The sequence below is a fragment of the Numida meleagris genome, chromosome 17 (assembly GCF_002078875.1).
Source record: "Numida meleagris isolate 19003 breed g44 Domestic line chromosome 17, NumMel1.0, whole genome shotgun sequence".
Taxonomy (NCBI): domain Eukaryota; kingdom Metazoa; phylum Chordata; class Aves; order Galliformes; family Numididae; genus Numida; species Numida meleagris.
This window is the reverse complement of record NC_034425.1, coordinates 7,511,660-7,533,229: the sequence shown is the minus strand read 5'-3', so window position 1 is coordinate 7,533,229 and position 21,570 is coordinate 7,511,660. Positions and strand designations below refer to the sequence as shown.

Sequence of the window (21,570 nt, the reverse complement as noted above, 5' to 3'; positions counted from 1 at the left end):
TAAAGCTTGACCTCAGATTGATCTAGATATTTTCTGGTTGAAAGGGCTGTTTTATAGCTGATTACTGCCTGAAGCAAGCAATATAGTAATAATAATAGGAAGAAAAAATAAAAAGGGAAGAACTAAGATGCAAAATTCTTCTAAATGGTTCTGCAAATAAAGAAACAGATTACAGAAAGTATAATTTTAAATATTTCTGCAAAATAAATAGGCATCTCTTTATAAGAAGGAAAATCAAAAGAAAATAGTTTTATGTACGGAAGGATCCGTTGCTTCTTACATACACATCCAGTACTGGAGTGGTGATGCCATTGTATTGATTAAGCACTTTGGATACACCTTTCAATAACACTGAGTGTTATACAGGGATACTCTATATCTCTTTTATGATAACCAGAGCCATAATGGAATGCCTTCAGTACAGTCCAAAGGGATTAATGTAATGAATTTGAGTCAATACCAACTTTTCAAAATTTATAAATAAAAATTAAATAATGAACAGCTGCCCTACATGACTGCTAAGCCGTGCACAAGAGCCCTATCTTGTTCAACTGCAACAACCCTCCGGGTGCTGTGAACGAGGAATTTTTGTTTTTCTTTATTTCTCTTTTATAAAGCTAACCCAGCAGACAAGTGGATTCATAACGGAAATCCTTCTTAGGCTGGTGATCTCCAAACAATCCAATTACTGCAATGCAGTTCATCCATGACATCACTCCTAGTTCCAAATCCTTTTAAGAGTGCCTGGAGATGGCACCTTTACTTCCCTTACTCATGTCCATTTCTCCAGAAGGACATGATGTATAGTCACAAATTGGCTGAACAGTTTCAAGCAAGAAGACAGGCAACGACGGACAGTCTGGACAACTTGTATCCAATAGCTTTAATGGAAATTCCTGTCTTTCAGAAAACATTAAGATATTGGTACTACAAAACTGCAAACAGATGAACAGAAGCCAGGAAAAAGAAAGAATTCACAGAAATAGATTTCCAGACTGTTGTATGAAGGTCTAAGATGTTAAAGATTTTACTGAGCGCTTGCTCAGGTGAGCTACAACTCGATTCAGTGGGAGCTGCATGTAAAGATGGAATAGGCTGAGCAGTACAATGTGAGATACATGGCCACATTAAGAAGAGCAAACTTGGGAGTTTAAGCTCTTGGCCATTGGTTCAAAGGACACAACTGTTATACAGAGGAGAGTCATCATAAGTAAAACTAACATAATCAGTCTTTTTACCCAGATGCTAAAAAATTAAGTGCTTAAAAAAAATCTCAGACTATCTTAGAAAGACACAAATTCTGGCCTGGAAATTTCTCATGCTGTGGTTCATATAAGGAAGTATTTAGAGGAAGAATTTCTGTATGTGTATTTTTATTTACGTCTTTCCTAGTCCTCTGCTGTTGGACACAAGGTGCATCCCAAGCCACAAAGACTTTTGATGTGACCATGACAGCCAACCTCATGCTCTTCAGTATCTGATCTCATTAAAATCAGTGAGAACTTGGACCCATGATTTTATATGCCTAACTCATTGCTTTGAAATGTTAGATTAAGGTTTACAGCAAGGAAACCTTCCTTCTAAAAAAAATGAAGCAGGGATGATAATTTTCTATTAAATGCAAATAGAAAAAAAAAAATCAGGACACATTACTGCTTCTCCTCCTCCCTTTCACGTTGCAGCTGATCAGATTAGTCAAACAGGACTCATTCACCACATTCACATCTGTCCAGGAGGAAACATTGAGCATTTGCCCATATGAGACTGTGGGCATTTTTCACTCTTCATGGAATGACAATTTGCCAACATACAGCAGAGGCAGCAAACTAGAGTGAAGGAGTATATTCTCTAGGCCAGGAATCAGAGCAAACATGGGTTGGAAATACTTGTCAGTGACTGGAAACCGGGCAAGCTGATCCTAAGTACAAAACCATTGTTATGATGCTATTATGTCACCTATTTCACGTGTACCTTATTCTTGTGTCTAGCCACCCATACCTTCCTTCCTATAGAATCCATCATCCAAAGGATATGGCCTCAATTCACTACTCTCCTCTTATTTTGTCTACTGGTAAAATCCTCAATCTGTTTTAAATGTAATGGCATAGCAAAAATCTTTTTGTTTAAATAACCTTCCTGTGCTTTTATCAGACCCAATTTATTAGGAAAGCCCATCTGGCAAATCCTTTCGCTAAAGAGGAGCAAAAACTACTCTGTATTTGCAATACATTACTGCCAGGTGCAGAGTGATTTAAAAATAGCACTTTGCTAACATAGCAGAAACATCATTACCTGCAAGCCAGGCTTATTTGAGAATAAAACATAAAACTACAGCGAAATAAAATAAAAGTCACAGTGCGATGGGCATGGTTTCAAACACAGCACTTTCCCAGTGCTTCTTTCCTAGGCCTCGTCTGGCAGTTTGTGACAGCGCACTTGCTGCTGGGGATTCCATTATTCTGTATTTAGCACTTATTTACCTAGTGCACCTTGTGAACTGTGGATGTTATGGGCATCAGATGTGGAACTGTAACCTCTTCTCCAAGAGGCAAACACTAATGTGGAAACATGGCACTTGCTTGTTGTACTGTCTTTTCAGGTTTACAGCTGAAATGTTATTTTTTTTCTTAAAGTGATATAATTAAATACGTTTGTTGCCTATAGGAATATAACTCTGAAATCTTAGTGAGTATACTTGTCATTAGCTAATGCTGTGACATCAGGCATGATTTGAAGATCCTGAACTACTCTACTGCTGACAGGACTCCTCCTGTCTGCAGGTGGAAGCCTGGATGAAGCACCTCGCTCACGCTGGCACCGGTCTGTCCTGAAAATTACTTGTTGGTTGTATGGCCATTTTAGCAGGGAATAGATCCTGAAGCTGCATATGATCTCCAGAGGTGAAAGGGCATTGCCCTTACCCCATACATCCTGCTCTTTCACCTCATGCTATCCAGATGCCCCTCAAATAAATATACTTCCTGCTTTCCATTTAATGCGTACTTTTGTTTCTTTCAGAGTCCTGTTGCAATACATTCCACCAACACACTTTTGAAGTTCAGTCCATCTTTTTTCCCCTCTTTAAGCCGAAGATGAATTTGTTTGATCTTGAATTTCAGAACCATTCCTCCATGATTTGTTGTTGAAAAGACGCTACTGTAGAGACTGACGTGGAGTCACATTTTAAATACATTTTTTCGCTTTTTAATTTCCATAAACATATGTTTTCTGCAAGAGCCAGCTAAGTACTTCAGAATTGTAAATACTGGGACAGTTCTAAGGTTAAAATATATGATAATCCAGTCAGCCTTCATGCGAGCTCACAACCGACGTTAGTGAGAGAGTATTTTCATCTGTTTTGTCTATGCCCCGTCCTGAAATGCTACTCACAGTGGGGGCTGAGGCAGCTGTACTTTATCAGCTACTATAATTTTCTGGATCAGTGATGTGATAGAAGCTTTGTTATTTGCAAAGCACTGGACAGGAGTAAGCTGGACCTATTACAGTGCAGCTGTGTTAAAGCCAAAAAAGTCAGCAACTGAGGAAGAAAACTGCGGCAGCTGTATGAGATCTTTTTATTTGCAGGTAACTTAAAAAGTTTATTGCAAGTGTCCAACACTCAACTGTTCTGTTATAAACAGGAAATGAAACACTGCCAGTTCGGAGAAGTTGAATATAGGAGCAAAAGAACATGTTGCTCAGTATCTCACGTCTACAGTAGAAGTCTCATTTCAGTGAATGATTCACTTGAGGCCCTCTCTCACCCCTCAGCAAAGCTCAGTTTTGCTCTTTTCTATAATTCAGATAAATATATATGTGTATATGGGGAATATGTGATGGTTGGTGATACTTATTCACTGATGTTGAAGTCACAAAGAAATAAGACAGATCCTCCTACCTGTAGGCTTGTACATCCTTTATAACGAAATATATAATTCTGTATTCAATGTGATATGTACATGCAGATTTGGAAACATGACTTCTAAACATCTTAAAACTTTAAGGGGTTTTAGGTCCATGGTCACCAAAAAAGTTATATTTAAGATGTGGGAGAAGTGGTAAGGACTTTGGTGGTAACTTAGTAATTAAGTTTATAGATAGTCATTAAGTCATCTGCTTTGAGATATCCAGATTTGTTGCAGCAATACCTCCTCCAGTCTTCCAAAAGGACAACTCTGCTGACAGCAGAAATCAGTTTACCTCCACAGATGACAGAACAGGACTCTGTGCCTGTTTGTAACAGCTAACAAACTGTCCTCTGAATCACTATTCACCTGTTGATTTCAGTCCTTTGGTGCAGGCACTGATGGATAAGCCCTCCATTCCTACGGGAATTCAAATCACTCAGATGATTCTGGTCAAGATATTACTCAGTACTAGGGGCAGAGGTTCCTTTAAAGTATTCCTTAATGCAGCAACAACACTTATTAAGCCTCTGTTAACTCTATTTTTGACTGTTCAGTGTGATGCTATGTGTCCCTTGGATATCTCATGAAGCCTCCTGCAGTAACTGTTACAGGACATAAAATAAATTTAAAGCTTATTTCTAGAAGGTGCTAAGTATGCTGACCCTGGTACAGAACTTGCTTAATTTTAAGCATGTGAAAGAGCCACTGAAATGAAGAGATTACTACCATGCCTGAAGTTAAAACCATTCTCATTGGTCTTTCTGGATTAGAGTCGGAACATTTATCCAGTGGGATCTAACTCTTAAATCCTGAGGATTGTACTCCACATTTAATCTTTAACCTCAGTATCAATTCAGATTAAATGATGCAAAACCAGCCAAATTATTGTTATAAGTGTAATTAAAATACCTTTCAGTTATCTCTGAAACTGTTGTTTGGAAAACACAGACCATTTCCCATTTACATAGAGTTACTTTGTAAATCCTGTTCTGATTAAAAACAGACAGAAATCACATTTAAAATAATTAAAAACCTTCTTATAGTCCCTAAATTATGTAAGAGACCTCAGCAGACATGGGAACTTGGCTTCATATTCATCATATGGCAATATAAAGTACAGTCTGTAAACTTGGCAAGATTCAGAATTCAGCTATCATTAATTCAATACACAGTTAAAGGCTAAGGTGATTTCATTGCTTTGTATGGATTCTGAAACAGAACTTGGAAGCCAACATATAAATCATCCATGGGTACAGAGAAAACAACAGATGCTGGTCTATTTTTGTTGTTTAAAATCATACAAAAGATTCCACGTTGCTTGGAATAAGGTCTCTCGATTTGTCTCTAAAATACAACACACAGACTAAAATTCTTCTCTCCCCATGAGGCTGTTTTTCTATATTATAAGATTAATCATATGAAAATTAGGTTTGATAGTTGGCTATTAAAAGGGGGAAAGCTGAACAGCTAGATGTTACCTTCCTATTTACAATTTGTGAAAGCGCACACACTGAGGTGAAAATCTGACACGACTTCTTTAAAACAGAGTCAAATGCTGATGTGCTCAGTGGCAGCAGCCATTCCTAAATGGAACCAGAAGACCAGGGAGCTCAGATGAGATGATGGGACCAATAAGCTGTTTCACGGGGTATTATATAATTTTTGGTACATAGCAGATGGGTTTTATTATCCAAGAAAACTAATAAAATTACTTTTCATTCTACTGTAGACCCAATTTTCTTTTATGACCAGGACGTAAAATTTGAAACAGGCTCTATAAATAGAAGATAACAAGTACCCGACTATTTTTGTCTGAAAAGCACGCCTCCTATGGTATAGAAACATATTCTTTGGCAAGTCTTCATTTTCTAACCTAAAAATGACTGTGTAATCTCATTTTGTATAGTCAAACAGCTGCCATGCTCGTTGCCAGCTATGAATATATACTTGGCTTCAGAGGCAAATCGTGTCTCCAAAATGAAATGCAAGCAGAGATCTGATCATTTCTCTCCAGTTACTTGTTCTGAACCACCATTTTTCAAGACCGATATTAAAACATTGGGGCCTCATCTCCATTAGCATGGTTGTTACTGATTTCAGAACAGTTAATTGCAATGACCTAAAAGAAACAGTCTGTCAAATATACACGGGAGCAATTTTCAGGGGAATTTGAGTGAACATGCCAGATCACCACTGAAGCATTTTAGCAGACTTACTACATTATGTAGTGCGCTTCAGTCCCTCTTGCCCTCATGTCACAGTTGCCCCTGAGCAATGTGCATCAACCCTACTCTCACTGCAGCACGTCTGTCCTCTGCTTTGGGCTCAGACACTTCACGTGGCATTACTCTGGGGTGGGATGGAAATGAGGAAACCAGTGATGTTTAAAACTTCTCAGAGCAGCACACACTTAAGTGAGCTTCACGAATTAGAGAAAAGTGCTTTTCCACTTTGCATAAAAAGGTCTGGTACTGGTCACAAATTGACAAGGATACAAAAGCATTTCAAAAGGTTGGAGAACTCATCTGCAAGAGAAAGGGCCAAGCAACCTAGACTGAGAGTTTGCTACCAGCTTCCCATCTAATCAAAAGCTTCTAAAATACTACCGACCACACAAATTTCGTATCAAAATAAAATTGTTTTGACTCTAATCAAGGCTTTACTGCAGCCTCATGAATTCCATTCATCATTCCACAATCAATTTGTCTCTTACCTCTGATTCCTTGTAATAGCGCTCAGGAATTTCATCACTGGCAATATCAATGAAGCAGACTTCTCGCTCCAGGTCTTTAGCTTCATTGTCAAAAATCTGCAAGAGTTAAAGAAACGTAACACTAACAGAGCACACTCAGAGAATCCACCTGGAATAGTGGCAATAAGCCTTCTTCAGTAACTTGTGCAACAGAACGCATTCTGATTTCCACTTGCACAGATGCTGGTATAAAGCATCACAGTGTTCGTGGGGACACAGTTTCTGCAGCCATCGCAGGCACTGCAGTATATGCAAGCAGGCGAAGGGAAGAAAATGGATGTTATCTAGATCATGCATAAGTAATGCGCTTCTAGACATGATCAACACTATGTATTTTGGAAATACTGGGCATTTGCATCTGCAGCACAGAATACTTCTGTGCCTCTGTCCATAATTTAATTATTCAGGTATATTGGTGACCCATGAGACTTACGCTTTGTACGCAGTACATTTCCACTCATGATTCTGGGACTTGGAAATACTGACTAGTTAAAGGACTATCAAGAATTAGTGCCATAAAATTCAGGGAAGTTGCACACACGCTGTCAGTACCAAGCTAATAACGCGTCTTGCCCTTTGGGGCACAATGTTCTTTAACTAATGTTTCTGGAAGCATAAATATTGTTTCCTACCTTTCTTTCTTTTTTAAATAAACGTAGTGAACATTTTATTTCATTTCATCCTAAAGGAACAGTTAAAATTACAAAATGCCAACACCCATGCAATAACCAGAGTACTACTTCGGTATTGCTGAAAGAAATGCAGTCTCCCATAGAAAGCATTCAAAGCGAACTAGCAGACCAGCTGGTGAGAAGAACATTGCTCAGGAAATCATTGTTCAAATAAATGAACAGCTGAAGTTTGACTCTACAACTCTAATTCACCTTGGTCGTTCAAGTGATTTCACCTTTCACTATTGGAATATACTGAGTGCTTACTGAGCTGGATATAGAATGTTTAAATATCTGAAACTGGAGAACAGAATGAAGGGAAGCTCTGGACTGCTTCTATTTGTATGCTTATTTTACTTCCCCAATCCTTGTTTTGTTTTGCAAAAAATTATCCGAACAAAGTTTGAGCTGAAATGTTTTCCCTTGGTAGCCCTCTTTCATAGTATTGAGGTATTATTTTCAGTAACTATTATGTTTTATGTATATAAGTTGCTTTGTGATAAGCTTCCTTTTTTTCTAAGTGAATTCAGATATACAGAGCAGTACCTTGAAGAAATCAGTTCAGCTATTTCTGAACCAAGACGCGCTCCACCGCATACTCTGAGCTTCAAACAAAATAATGGAAATTTCTCTTAAATGGGCATCACTGGGTCAGCGTAAGCCCTGAATCAGGATAGAGCTGGAATGTAAGTCTAAAACTTGTAAGCAGATGCATAACTTTGCATGTTTGCAAGGTCCTAAATTGGGACTGTTACCCAGCATCTCACCTGAAGACACGCGCCCTGCTCCATCACAGGCTTGACCCACACATTGCAGCTCGAAGTAATACAGTTTTACAGCATTTCTCTCCCTTTAAGATGCTTTGATAGAAGTGGAGATGACAGATGCCTTTGCCAATCTGTCAAAACCGGGAGGAATTTTTCAGCTATTTCAGCTATGCCTTATTTGCTGCTTAGGCCATCCCTGACCAATTCCCCCATTCCAAAAGTTTGCTGAGTGACATTCTCACTTCTCTTTGCTGGCAGAAGTTGTTGTCTAATCATTTATGCTTCTCCCCTTCTTAGATTGTCCTCACAAGATTTGCAGACAGAGATTTAATCTTTTCATTTGATCAGCAGTAGAAAATAAGAAGTAATTAGAGAACAAGACTGATTTCTTTCCTAGCTGTAATTCTCTTATTGCCTCTCCTAGCCACATAATCTGGGATTCTCTTAAAACCTGCAGGGAGGATGGGTTTATTGCGTTGGTGATCAAAGAGAGTAGAGAAATTTAAAAGTTTTAAGGGAAAAGATTAAAAGCCATGAAAAGAAGCATAAGGCTCCCAATCTGTGCAACTGTATTTGCAAATGTGCAGAAAATGAATGGTGAGAACAATCTGTGTCCCTAATATTATGATGAAGAAAGGCAGAATATTAAATATTGTATGGAAAAAATTGGACAGGCTTTGCATTCGGGAGCCAGATAATTAATTGAGATTGAAATACACAATCAAACGAAAAACAGAGTAACATTCAGGCTGAAGTCCTTTTGACTGCTGTGGATTGGTTTTTTTGTTTGTGATAGCTTCTTTAAAACAGACAAACATTTATACACCTTCACTTTCTTAGAGGAATGAAAACTCATGAAGAGCACTGTTCAGATTAATTCACCTACAGAACGACAAAAAGTGGGAGAGAGGCCTTCAACAGGACATCTTAAAAAGCATCAAGTTGTTCCTTCTGGGGAAAATCTGAAAAAACAAACAAACGCCAACCCCCCCAAAAACACCTAGCAGATGATCCTAGGACAGATCACTCAAGGACACTGCAACAAATAAGAGCTGGTGCATTTAAATTTCTTTCAATTTAAATTCATCTCTTCGTGACCTACAATGTACTCTGCTGTAACTACTCCTTGCCCTGTAGCCAAAGCCAGAACAGACAGCCAGCTTTTGAGATGATGGTAAGTCAACAGCAAATTCAACATATTTTCCTGCAAGCTCCATTGCTATTTTTCTTCTTTTCATCTTCGGGCTAAATTGCTGGCTTCGATCTCATTCACATATAACTGATCTAAGAGCTAACCCTCACAGACAATCACTGCAGCTAACCTGGCTTGGCTGTAAATAGCAAATGCCAGACTCAGCTGCATCCATTCCTTACAGTCACTCTGGCAAACTCCTCATCTACACTGCTAGGACTCCCAGGGTCAAATCTGCGCTTGTTTGGCTTGGCTTTGTTCCATAATATATGATTCTCGCTTGTTATGGGTTTTGTTTTTTGTCATTGAGAGTAGAGAAGGTACCAGCCAGAATGCTGTGCACTGCACATTTTTTATTTTTGCTTAAAAGCCAGACACAAGGAGTTTGTGGTCAGAAGACCGTAATAAGGCAGAGCATTTGCATTTTAAACACTACTGAAAAGGACAGAAAATTTCCTATGGAAAATGTTAAACAGGTCAACATTGAAGTAAAGACAAGTTGTTGGAGATGAAATGGATAGAGCAGCCTGTGAAGAAAATCCAGTATTCTAAGCCTCTAAGATTGAAAATAGGTGTGTCTTTATCTGGAAGCTACTTTTTCCATCTCCTGTGAGGTTTTGGGTGACAGATCTCTATGTTCTTGCTTGTTATGTTAGATCCAGGCAGTTGGCCACTGCAGTAAAGGCAGAGAAATGAACTGGGTAATAGCTAAAAGGTTTTCTTCTTAAAAAGCAGAGCACTTCTAAAAGAATTACAGGCAGATAATATGGTAGCAAACATTATTATCATCCCATCCTAAGTCATCAGACACCCATCCCTAACTACACACAAACTGAAGCCAAAATGATGACATGGTTCAATATACAGCATGTACATGCAATTTACTGAGATGTGAATGTCAATTATAAATCAAATTTCCTCTTAGAAAACATTCTTCTCTCTCTACCTCTGCATCTCTGTTGCCCCGCTAACAAGGCCAACAGCCATCCCAACAACGTTATAACTTGGCTTGCTCAGATTTGGACAATAAAAGATGACATCTCAGCAGGATGGGCAGACTATGACATGAGACGCACAATAGAAATAATATCTTTATACTTTGGAATTTTAAATTACATTAGATTTGTCTCTTGGCTTTCTTACTATTGTATTGATTCACTCAATGTCGTCTGGCTCAAAAAAAATGAATAAATATAGCATGTGGCTAGGAGGATCCCCAAGCTTAGATGCATATAAGCATTTGTATGAAATATTTACATATTAAATGACAATATTTTTTCATGCAAATATTGGTATTTCTCAGAAAGTTTCAAGTGCTCTCTCCATGTTTGCCCAACCCAGAAATGGAGTCTAACTACGCAACTTGTCATCTTACAAATTCCTCAATTCTTGCAAGTGCTTTCTGTGAGCAGAATACGTATCTATCCCTCATTAACAGGATGGTTTAAATCTAGCTTTTATGGTTTATGAATAGTTATAAGTTTAATTGCAGTAAGGACTGCAAGAGTAAGCTTCTGCATTTTCCTCTTTAAAAAGGGAAAATCTGGCACAAAGCTCCTCTCCCACTTGAAATTCTAATCTCTTTAAATTGCCATCACCAGAACTGCTGGCAAGGATCCCATTTGTTATTGCAGCGCCCTTGAGCAGGTGTGTCACCTGGTCCACTTCAACTCTCATTTCTCTTAAGCAAAATTTGGCCTAAAATAGTAACAATAATAAACAATCTACTTAGAACTTGATCCATGGAGTTTTATCCAGCGTGTAACTTTTCTGTAAATCATTTTCAAAACCCAGCACCCAATACCAAAATCCATTAATTTGCTTTTGTGATTTACTTTGGCAAGGATTACAGAAATTGACTGATTTCAGCCTCATTGCTGCCTCAAGATTATGTGGGCACACAGAACGGGGAGCAATTCTTCCATGGGAAAAGACTGAACCTCTCCCTGACAGCAGTAAATTTGGCTGATGGAACGGCATGGGAATAGCACTGCCTGCCAGAGTCAGGAACTCACAAAGGCAGTTACGTATTTATAAGCAGCCGTGCTCCCTGCTTGTTTTTATCTCCATGTCACGACTCCTCTATTATTTCATCTTTTAAAAAAGATCTAATTTAGATTTGTACTCTTTGAACGGAGAAATGCAGTTTTACATCATTACACCAAAGTAGCCATAGCTACTTTGTGTTTTGTTTTCAATGCAAACTATACAGGAGATAAACACATTCACAATACCATAATAGAGAACAGGCCCAGACACAAATAAAATTACCCCCCTCGAATGACCCTAGCTTGGACTGCAACCTATTCTGCAGTGATACCTAAAAGGTCTCTCATGAAATTTCCAGATGATGACCCATAGCTCAGCAAGGCTAAGCCAGGGCACAGCTGAATCCATTCCAGCTGCAATCGGTGCTTCATGGCAGATTCCTTAAACAGTGAATTTACATTTAATTTACATGTGCTATATTGAAATTTGTTATAACCTAGTTCCGTGGTACCAAGATAGGAAACAAAAACAGGGAAAAAAAATACCCTAAGCAGAACCAAAAACTAGATACAGCTTTTCTTCTTAGGTAGAGAAAATTATTTAAAATAGCAAAAATCTCCTAATTGAGTCAAATATTTCAAAACATTCAGAAATAGGCACTGAAGATGAAGCACGCTACCACTGTACATTCGCTCACTTCTAGGACAGCAGAATTAGAACTCACTGTCAAGAAGTGACTTTATAACAGTGAGCGATGGCACTGCAATGCACGGGGACTGCACGACAGCGAGACCAGCTGCTGGCTGCAGCACGCTCCAGCCATCAACACCTCCATGATGCTGGTGTTCATTTACAACTGTATGGAGGGCAGACCTGCCCCTTGTTTTCATCCGGCACGTGGGCACTCTGAGACATGCATTTTCAATGCTTATCTTTGAAAGGCAAAAAAACCAACCAAATGGATAATCTATTTTTTCTCTCGATCAACACAGAATTATTGCTGTAACTCTGGTGACTTTATCAGCATTACTGGGACGCTTCCAGGAACGCGGCCCATTGATACTCATACGCTGTCATTTTGAAGAACAACTCTACCTCAGAATCTTTACTCCATGATATTACTGCCCCTCAGAAGGTTATTCTTGCTAACACATATCATGTCCTTCTTGACAACAGGAGGGCTCCACTATTTTCAGACCTTGCTTATTATTTTTTAATAATAAAGTGCCAGCCGTTCCATTTTTCAGAGCAAAATTTCATGCTACAAGGAGCAAGGCACTGTAAGTTTTACCCTTATTGGCAACGACGGGATCATTTTTACAAACTGTACTTTCTCACTTTCCTCAGACACTGTCAGATGGTAAAATTCATTGCCCAAGTATCAGCAGAAATAACTGTGTTACTAAAGAAACAGACAATGAAGCGTAACGAACCTTCCGCAACAGGCGGGGAATGGGAATGTCTCTGTGCTTCAGCGATCTGCTTGGAGAGCACCTCCACCTCACCAGGCAGGAAAACTTCTCCCTAGTCATGCAGTCACTAATGTTTTACCTAAGTAAAGGGTTTTATTGCCCATTCCTCTTTTCGGCAACGTTCGTATTTGTGCAAAATGTAACAGATCACAATAACGGTGGTTTAAGAACACAGAGAACAGCTTAAAATGATGTCAACATTTAAGACAAAAAAATCAAGTTACAAAGCAGGCATCATCTTCCCCTAGTTTCTCCTCTCAAGATAGCTGGGAAGAAAAGTCAGGAGGGCACTTGCATCAAGATATACTGCAGTAATTAGGTAGAATCTTACCAGACGATGCAGCATATTAAATAAAATAATAATATCATAGTCTCCCAAACGACAACAGGAAACTGAGAATATTTGTATTACTTTCTTCTACTAATCAACATAATTAGCTTTAGTATTCTTATATCTAATTATTGCTTTCTACAATCAATATCTACTTTATTAGATACCATGGAAATGAAGAATAAATCAAAGATTTTAAAAAAACCTGTATGATCAGAAACCCCCAGAAACAGTTTAGTTAAAATCAGACACATTACCCTCATTACTGAAGCTCATTCATTACATTTTGCATCGCAACTGCAAAATTTACAGACGTACTGTTTTGATTCTTTGTTTATCAGCCAAGATTGATAGCTGCAATAAAAAAGCCCACAGTGTATCTACGGAAATGGATGCTGCATTTCCCTGCTGCTTTCTGACAGGTCAAACATAGTGAAATCTAATCTAAACTTGTCTGATACGAAGGAAAGGTACACGCTGCATCTTCTTAAGCCCACGGGCTCCAAGGAGCTCAGGCAGGTCTCTCTGTATTCACAAACCTTCCAGCATCTCAGCGCTGCACCAACCACATCTGCGTCAGCAGATAAATGTCACTGGATCAACAGAAAAGCATGTAGATCTTATGTAGATTGGTTTGCTGTGTTCACACCAGTGCAAAACATAATTATGGGCATGACAAAGTCATGGAAATGAGGGCTGGAATACAGTCCTCACACCTTTTCTTCTGCCTCGCATCTAGTAAAGGTCAATTAAAGCGGCTCATCTTGGCAGGTATTTGCCTGGGCTGTGACTCAGGTCATGAACGTGATTCCGCGTTACTCCACGGGTACTGCAGCAACGATTACACTTTGAAGAGCTGAATTCACAGAATAGATATTCTTTCATTTACATGATCTGAGCATTCTATTTCTGTGCAACTTTCATCTTAAATTCGCTGGCTGGGACTACTCAGGACTTGAATCATAGTATTTTAGCTACAAAACTGACACATTGAAAAAAAATCTGAAACTTCACTGGTTAAACAGCTTCGGTTCTTCCTGTCAAGCATCAGTACAGAATGTGTCTTCTCACTGCTGATATTATAATGTACCAGAACAGTAATCTACACCCTCCTGAAACCAAAGGTGTGGGCTTGCTTTGAATTAAAGTGCTGCCAAAAAGAAGAAGATTAAAAAGTGCATAAATTACATAATGCAACGCTCATATAGTTTGTAACATGACAGGTTTCTTTTTCTTTTCTCTCTCACTGATCTAACCCTGGCCTAGGCTAGCAGTGACTGCAAGTTGTTGGTATCAGGTGGCTCATCTGTGATCTCTGCTGTGTTATCACTGGGAAAGCTTCTGTATGCCAAAACATTATTCAAATATAATTCAAAGTAGGTGCAGATCAGATACTCAGAAAAAAAGTATTTATTGTGAGGTTGCTTAAAGACTGGAAGCAAGGAGGTCGATTCCCCCACACCTGACAGTGTGCCAGAGGCATTTGGATAACACCCTTCACAATACATTTTACCTTCTGGTTACACCCGAAGTGGTTGGAAAGTTGGACTTGACGGCCTTTGTAGACCCTTTCCAACTGAACTACCCTATTCTAAAGTTACATCTTGCTCTTTTGCATGTAATTGTTCTGCCATAAGCAGTGCAAGAGCTGTTGGCTTTGCTAATGCAGGAGCCCAAGGCCGTTGGGGAAACGCACCTCCCAGCTGGAGAGCACAACACCTGAACCTTGGTAAGGCTGCTCCAGGGACATCTCTGGAAACTGAAAGGGTCCACGCCTCAGATCCCTTTAAAATCTGCTTTACTGACTTCTAAGCACTCCTTCATGAGGCCCCTGTGTTACAGACCAATTTTCCAGATATTTTAAACAGTATTTCCCACTTACAAGCTTCTTCCCACAAGTCTGCAACAAATGGTTGTTTAAAGCATGCCAAAATCAAACACACAAGAATGTATTTGTCTATTCATCCAAGGGCTGTATCTTTACATGCCTGGCTGTATCTAACTTTATTCTTTTCTTGCAAGTTGACCCTGCTTTGCTCCCTGTCAGAGAACCAAAATCTGAGCGCCCTCCTCCCTTCTGCATTCCTGCCCAGCAGCTGCTGGCTACTCCTTCCCACTCTTCTTCTACAGAGGGTTTTTCCCAGTTAATTATCCTTTCAATTTATAAGCTCTCATTCTGAGAACTTCCTATCTTGCCAGCAGCATCACCTCAATGGCCCAGCTGCTGGTCCCTGATGTTGTTTGTTGAGATCTTTCCTCTCTGGCCATCGTTTAGTTTCCTGCTTGCTCTTCCTACCAGCTCTTGTGAATGCAACCCCCTTTGCTCAGAGAAGATAACGTGAATTAGATAAACTAGAATACAACTAAAAACATAAACAAAAAAAAGCAATATTTTCTTCATTCACCATACATGTTTACAGGTAAATTCACATAAATAAATTACATTGTACTTAGAAAAATAACAAGTAGAATGTGAGCTACAGAAAAGAAGTCGTGGGTGTGAACCTTTTGTCTCGTGATGCTGGAGGTAACTACCTCCCGAGCCAACAAGCTGCTCACCAACAGCGAGTCCAGGTAGGTGTGAAGATACAAACCTGGGAAGTCCTCTTTCTCCAACTGAAATACCCAGAGATGGATCACGATTACCTAAAAGAATTACATTCAATTTTGCAGAAGTCATCCTACTTACGCTGTCATTGCTTCCTTTGTTGTCCTCATACTTTGTCTCTATGTGAATGGAGAATTTAGGCAAAAATGAACACTGTAACAGGAAAAAAAAAAATGTGTTTGACATGATAAAAAATATGGCATGTTCCATCAGCTGACACATTCAGTACATCCTGGTTGGTAACAGCTTTCTTGTTGGCTTTTTTTTTTCCATGTTACTTCAAGAAAAATTGTCAAATTTACACAAAACATTAAAGCATTTTATGATTCTGAAGGGATGCAGAGGTTATATCTGAAAGTAGAACACTGCAATGAGTGTATAAATAAGTTAGTACGAGTTCTCTGGAATAACCAGCTACTACAGTTTTCATGCTCACGATACACAGGAGCACAAGTGTCCTGAATGCCTTATGAGCAGCACTCTGCCACCTCAAGAGCAACTCAAAACTCTTCATCGTAGATTAGGCTGTCCCCCACGCAAAATATCCCAAGGACTTTTCATTAGCTGCAGGTTCTACACAAACACTCACAGTGCTTCGACATGCAAGGGTTTGGTTTTTTTTCATTTTTAGTGGGAAATAAATTTTAGCATAATTTCATATTAATTAAATTGAGATGGATTATGAGCTGCCATGGAAGATCTTTTGTACTAAAACCCAAAATAATCTTTAGAGAATAATGCAATAAAATTAAGGATGCAAAATGTTTTTTCTATCAAAGACAATATTTCTGTATTTTACATGGGAAAAATTTTTTCTGTGGATTGCTGAATTTAGTTGGATTACCAAGAGTAGAGTTTATAATACTAAGCAACATAATTCCAGGGGAGAAAATATTTCCAATATCTTTTCTTTAGCACTTCACAGTTCTTCTTTCAAATCAGCTTTTCAGGGAGGCAGATAGAGTCGACATCTAAAAGACTCCAACGAATGTTAGTTTAACAGCATCTCTACTGTTAGTCATCGAGTCCTGCAATAACTGCCAGCAAAACTGAGGTGCTAGTTCCTTCTACAATGCATCAGTAATACCCTATGGCAAAATGTCTTTGCAAAGACAATGACTATTCCATGTGTCGCACATACAGCTTACACAATGAGGACATTACGATGCCTCAGCGTTCACGCTGCTGTTGGTCCAAGTTTGGACTTGATAAAATTTGGAGAATTCTTCTAAGGGATGGGCTGATGAGTAAGGAAGGAGGTGATTTAGAAGACAATTTGCAGTGCAACAGAATTAAAATGAGAAGCCGGTTCCTTTGAGACTAGAGAAAATATATCCCTCATTCCGTGGATCTCATCTCAAAAGTAATGGTTCAATTTTCTTTGGACCGCAGAAGTATTCATGAGCACATCCACCCTTGGTGCAAAAAGAACAAGAGTTTTGCCAGAACAGCGTTCTGGTGCCAGGGGCTGTACAGATCACAGACTCATTCTGGAGGAAGGAAGAAGGCTGCTGGTCAGGCTGCCCCTCCACTAACATAATGAGATATTCCCATGCCACACATTGCCGCTGCAGATGACAGATCGCGCCAGCTTCTCTTCAGACCATATAAATATTTTCCCTTTTAGTAAAGATCTCTGGGGACCTGCACCTTACGAGTTTCCATCCACCCTAAACTGTGACTAGCTCTCAGCTATGCAGCTTGTGCACAGAGTGACAAAAATAAAACATTAAAAAAATCACCAGCGCGTGGAGTGCAAGATGGGGCAAGTTCAGTGTCAGATGTGCTGGTTCTTTATTATCCACATCTTGAGGTCAATTAAAGATTGATGACGTATGCGTCTCAGAAAATGCCAGCTGAAGACATACAGTATTTTATAAGCACTCTGACAGACCTGGGGATCTTGTAATATGAATTAACACACAGAGAAATTCCAGATATTCTCCAAACTGAGGTTGTACCATCTATCTCACTGTGCTGCTCCTGTGCTGACAGACAGCTAAAAGCATCTGCAAGCAAATGCCTCAGCAAACAGCAGGCACTCTGTGGAGAGAAGCTTATCAACAAACCGACCAAACAAGAAAAACTACAACAAAAAAGGGGGAATGAAGAGCCACGAGTTACATTAATGTTAGTTGGAAGGAGAGGCAAATAAAAGCGATTGATGACAAGAACTCTACAGCCAAATGTTCTTAGAGTAAGTGAAAAGCCATAAATGTCTTGCTATAGAGATATGGAATGACCCAGCAGACAGAGACGCCATCACAACCCAAAACAATGCTCAGTGTCACTCAGATGATTCACATTCTAAAAGTAAAAAACAACATTCCAGTTGTTTTCTGTGCATGCAGGAGAACCTGGAAGGTTGAAAATATGAATTACTACTGGAGGTGGGTTACGGAACACAGATTAAAAATAAAATAACAAAACCACCGACAGCTACTGCACACTTTTCAGAGCATTTGGAAGAGAATTACTTTAGTGCTTGGATGGTGAAAACACGGGTCATGGATTTCAAACCTCCTATATGGCAGCCCTGTGTTCTACCAAGATACGTAAGTTCTGGGATCACAGTCCAGGTGTACAGAGCTGCTGCTGACAACAACCGACAGCTCTGCATAGGGGCATCCCCAGGGAAAGCATCCTTGAGGGAAAGAGCAGAGCCTGCCAATTCATTATTTTGTTTTTATCAGTAGTTCCCAGTGCTGTGTGCTGAACGCAGTACCTGGTATTGCACTACTGCAGACTCAGTGCTTAGCTCTGAATAACAGCTTCTAGGAAGGTTTTCACCAAGAGTGGCAGAGATGTTTGTCCTAACAGCACAATTTACTAACGATTTACTAGCACTGCGTCTGCATATTTCAAGGCTACTGCTGCAGCCCATGCTTTAGTTACCTGTTAAGTATCTGCCCTTTTGATTCGATGACCAACATTTAATTTTTTTGCTAAACACTTAAAATTGATGCTTCCAAAATAGAACCTAGCAACTGACACAAATGGAAGCAGTGGATGATGCAGACGATTGAACATTACACAGTTTCAGGTACAGTGGGGGATGCAACACACAACATGAGAAACATTTGTGCTGGTGACCTGAAGCACAAATAAAGCCAAATGACAGATTTCTCTTCTCTTCCCCTGCAATAAAATAAATACCTGCTACTTTCCACCACTGTCTACAGTTTGCCAGCAATGAGTCAGACCACGACACTGAGAAATGCAGCCGCTCTATAGACTGAACTTCGGGTGGTGTTAGGCTGCCTTTAGCAGTTCAGCAAAGCACTGCTAGAATCTAAGTGTTGCTCCCTGCAAATCTGAATCTAGACTGTTAAAAACAACCTTCTGTTCTGGCATTTCAAACAAGAGATGTCAGGAAAAGACTGAACATCTCGAGATTTCTGCACAAGATCTGTAAGTGCCACTCACCTCAAGCCACCTCATTAAAAAGCAGAAAAGCATTTTTGCATAAAGCTATCAAAAGTCATCCTCACTGCTGATTTAGTAAAAAGGTGAGGACTGTAACAATCTAATTTGAGATTACAGATGGTAACATGAATTTACCTCCAAATGAAAGCTAAAATTCAACAAAAAGAACTGGATTGCCAACACAGCATTGCGGAGCTGGCCAGCAACCACAGCTCCAGCAGCTGCAGGGGGCTCGGTGGCTTTCAGGAACATTTAGCAGGGTCCAAATTTTTGAACGTTTCACAGACTGTGTCTCATGATTCATCAGCTGCACTCTGACTAATTGGCAGAGGGCTCCGGCAGAACCAGAAAAGTGTTTGTGCATCGTTCAAAAGACTTTTATTACTCATGCAAGAAGTACATCTTTTTTTCTACTTGAGTGGCTGCATATGTTCTCAGCCAGGGATGCAGTGTTATGCAACAGTTTGAATCAAACCTGGGAGTGAACAGAGGTAAGAAACCTTCTAGCAGATTTCATCTCCAAAGCACCGCTCCCTCTGTGCTGCCATCCCCGCGGAGCAACGCGCAGGGCACCGCTTCCACGTCTCCATTTCATCATCTCTACAGCCTGCAAGGATCCTCTTTGGAAAAAACAACAGTGGCAAATTTGATCTTGAACTTAAAATTACACTTGATTTCTACAGAACAGCCCTAGTGCCTCCAGAGTCCCAGGGTGACACTTGCTAAGGAGGCGTCTCCTGTTGCCACCTCCAGGTTTCTTTAGAAGTGACACGAAAAACAAAATGAGAGAAACCCAACCAAAACCAAAGAATATTTCGGGTGTTTTTTCACTCTTGTTGTTTGTTTGCTCCCTGCACTCAGCATCCTTTCTGGGAGGGCCAGGAGAGGATGAAAGCTCAAGAGAGTAACCAGCAAAACGCCCATGGGTCTGTAACCAAGTAGTGCACACAAGCACGGGTATTTCCAGACTAAAATAAAGTGAAACGAAAGCAGCAGACGGAAAGCACATACTGCAGTTGGATTTTCAACTCACCACAGATAGCCTCTTGAACAAGGAAAGGCCTATTTTTAGCACGGTGATTGATTAGCGTTGCCATAGCAATAAGAAACACTCAGAAGAACAGGGTAGAACCTAAGTATGCCAAAACACTTGCCAAAGTCTTAAAGAGACAGTCAAGCACATACGGTGTTTTACAATCTTTATATGCAGAAGACTGTAAAAATAACCTTTGCATATTAACTACATCCGAGGTGGCTGAAGAAATTACTGCAATTGCCAGTGGATATGTTGGACAGAAGGAAACTCAAGGCAGTTTCTTTTCCTTCTGTAACCCATTCTGGATGGTAAGTGCTATTTCATCAGCACCATTTTCAGCTTTAGTTTCATTTTCCAGTGGGTTTCTTTCTGACGAACGTTCAGAGAACTGCCAGATCTCTCATCGCTGCACCTCGCTTCTGCTCCTTGTGAATATGAAGCCACAATCCCTGGAAGCTATTTTTGTGCAGCAAAAATTAATGCCACTTTTTCTTTTTAAAAAACAAAAAACAAAAAACCAGGATTATATCTAGATCATAGAATTACTCAGGTTGGAAAAGACTTTCAAGATCATCAAGTTCAACCACAACCCAACCACACTGCCCTAACTCCAACAACCCACTGCTAAACCATGTCCCTGAGCACCACATCCAAGCGGTTTTTAAGCACAGTCAGGGATGCTGACAGGCTCCCTGGGGAGCCTGTTCCAGTGCTTAACAACCCTTTCTGGAAAGAAGGTTTTCCTGATATCCAACCTAATCCTCCCCTGGTGCAGCTTGAGGCCATTTCCCCTTGCCCTGTCACCAGTGAGAAGAGACCAGCCCCGCTCTCACTGCAATCACCACACAAGCCTGGGGAGGCTGACATTTCATCTCAGTGTCCTCTGATCTCCGACCACGTTTCAGGCTGACAAATTATTTTTTTTTATATGGTCACATGTACATGACCTTGGAACACACAGTGGTACCACACAGTGGGACCCCCTTGGGGCAGTCTGAAGTTTAGAGCTAGAGAAAACAGTAAATGCTATAACAAGGCGAGATGGGCCAGGCAATGTTAGTGTTCATTTTTTAAATACAGTAACTTAGAGATACCACGGCTTTGAATTCAGAAATTTTGGGCACAGATGTTTTGGGAGTCAGTTGGTAACAGCATCTTCTCATTGAAAATCAAAGAAGTGTAAAAAACAACTGGAGTCTGCAATATTGACTACCTTCAAAACATTCTGGACAGCACTGCATGCGAGCACAGAGCTGCTGCTTGGTGCAGATTACTTGTTACACAAGCTGGCATCGGCCGGGATGGCAAAGCTGGAGCAGAAGAGATGGAAAGGACTGGGCAGGGTGATGGCTGAACTTGGCAGCTGAGACCCAGTGAGAGGGAGATTTTGTGTAACAAGATAAACATGGGGAGGTGGC

At 40.0% G+C, this 21,570-nt stretch overlaps 1 protein-coding gene and 1 long non-coding RNA gene across 9 annotated transcripts in view; one reads left to right on the top strand and one right to left on the bottom strand.

Moving 5' to 3' along the window:
- Positions 1-21,570, bottom strand: part of PITPNC1 (phosphatidylinositol transfer protein, cytoplasmic 1) — a 76,743-nt gene that overhangs the window by 13,457 nt on the left and 41,716 nt on the right. For all 6 annotated transcript variants that reach the window (XM_021414523.1, XM_021414527.1, XM_021414525.1 and 3 more), the window contains 2 exons: positions 15,772-15,843; positions 6,622-6,717 (listed from right to left, as the gene is read on the bottom strand). In XM_021414523.1, the coding sequence (XP_021270198.1) occupies positions 6,622-6,717; positions 15,772-15,843 (168 nt within the window). The remainder of the gene's footprint in view (positions 1-6,621; positions 6,718-15,771; positions 15,844-21,570) is intronic.
- The window catches only part of LOC110407168, a 65,159-nt gene that overhangs the window by 30,080 nt on the left and 13,509 nt on the right, over positions 1-21,570 (top strand). The window lies entirely within an intron of this gene.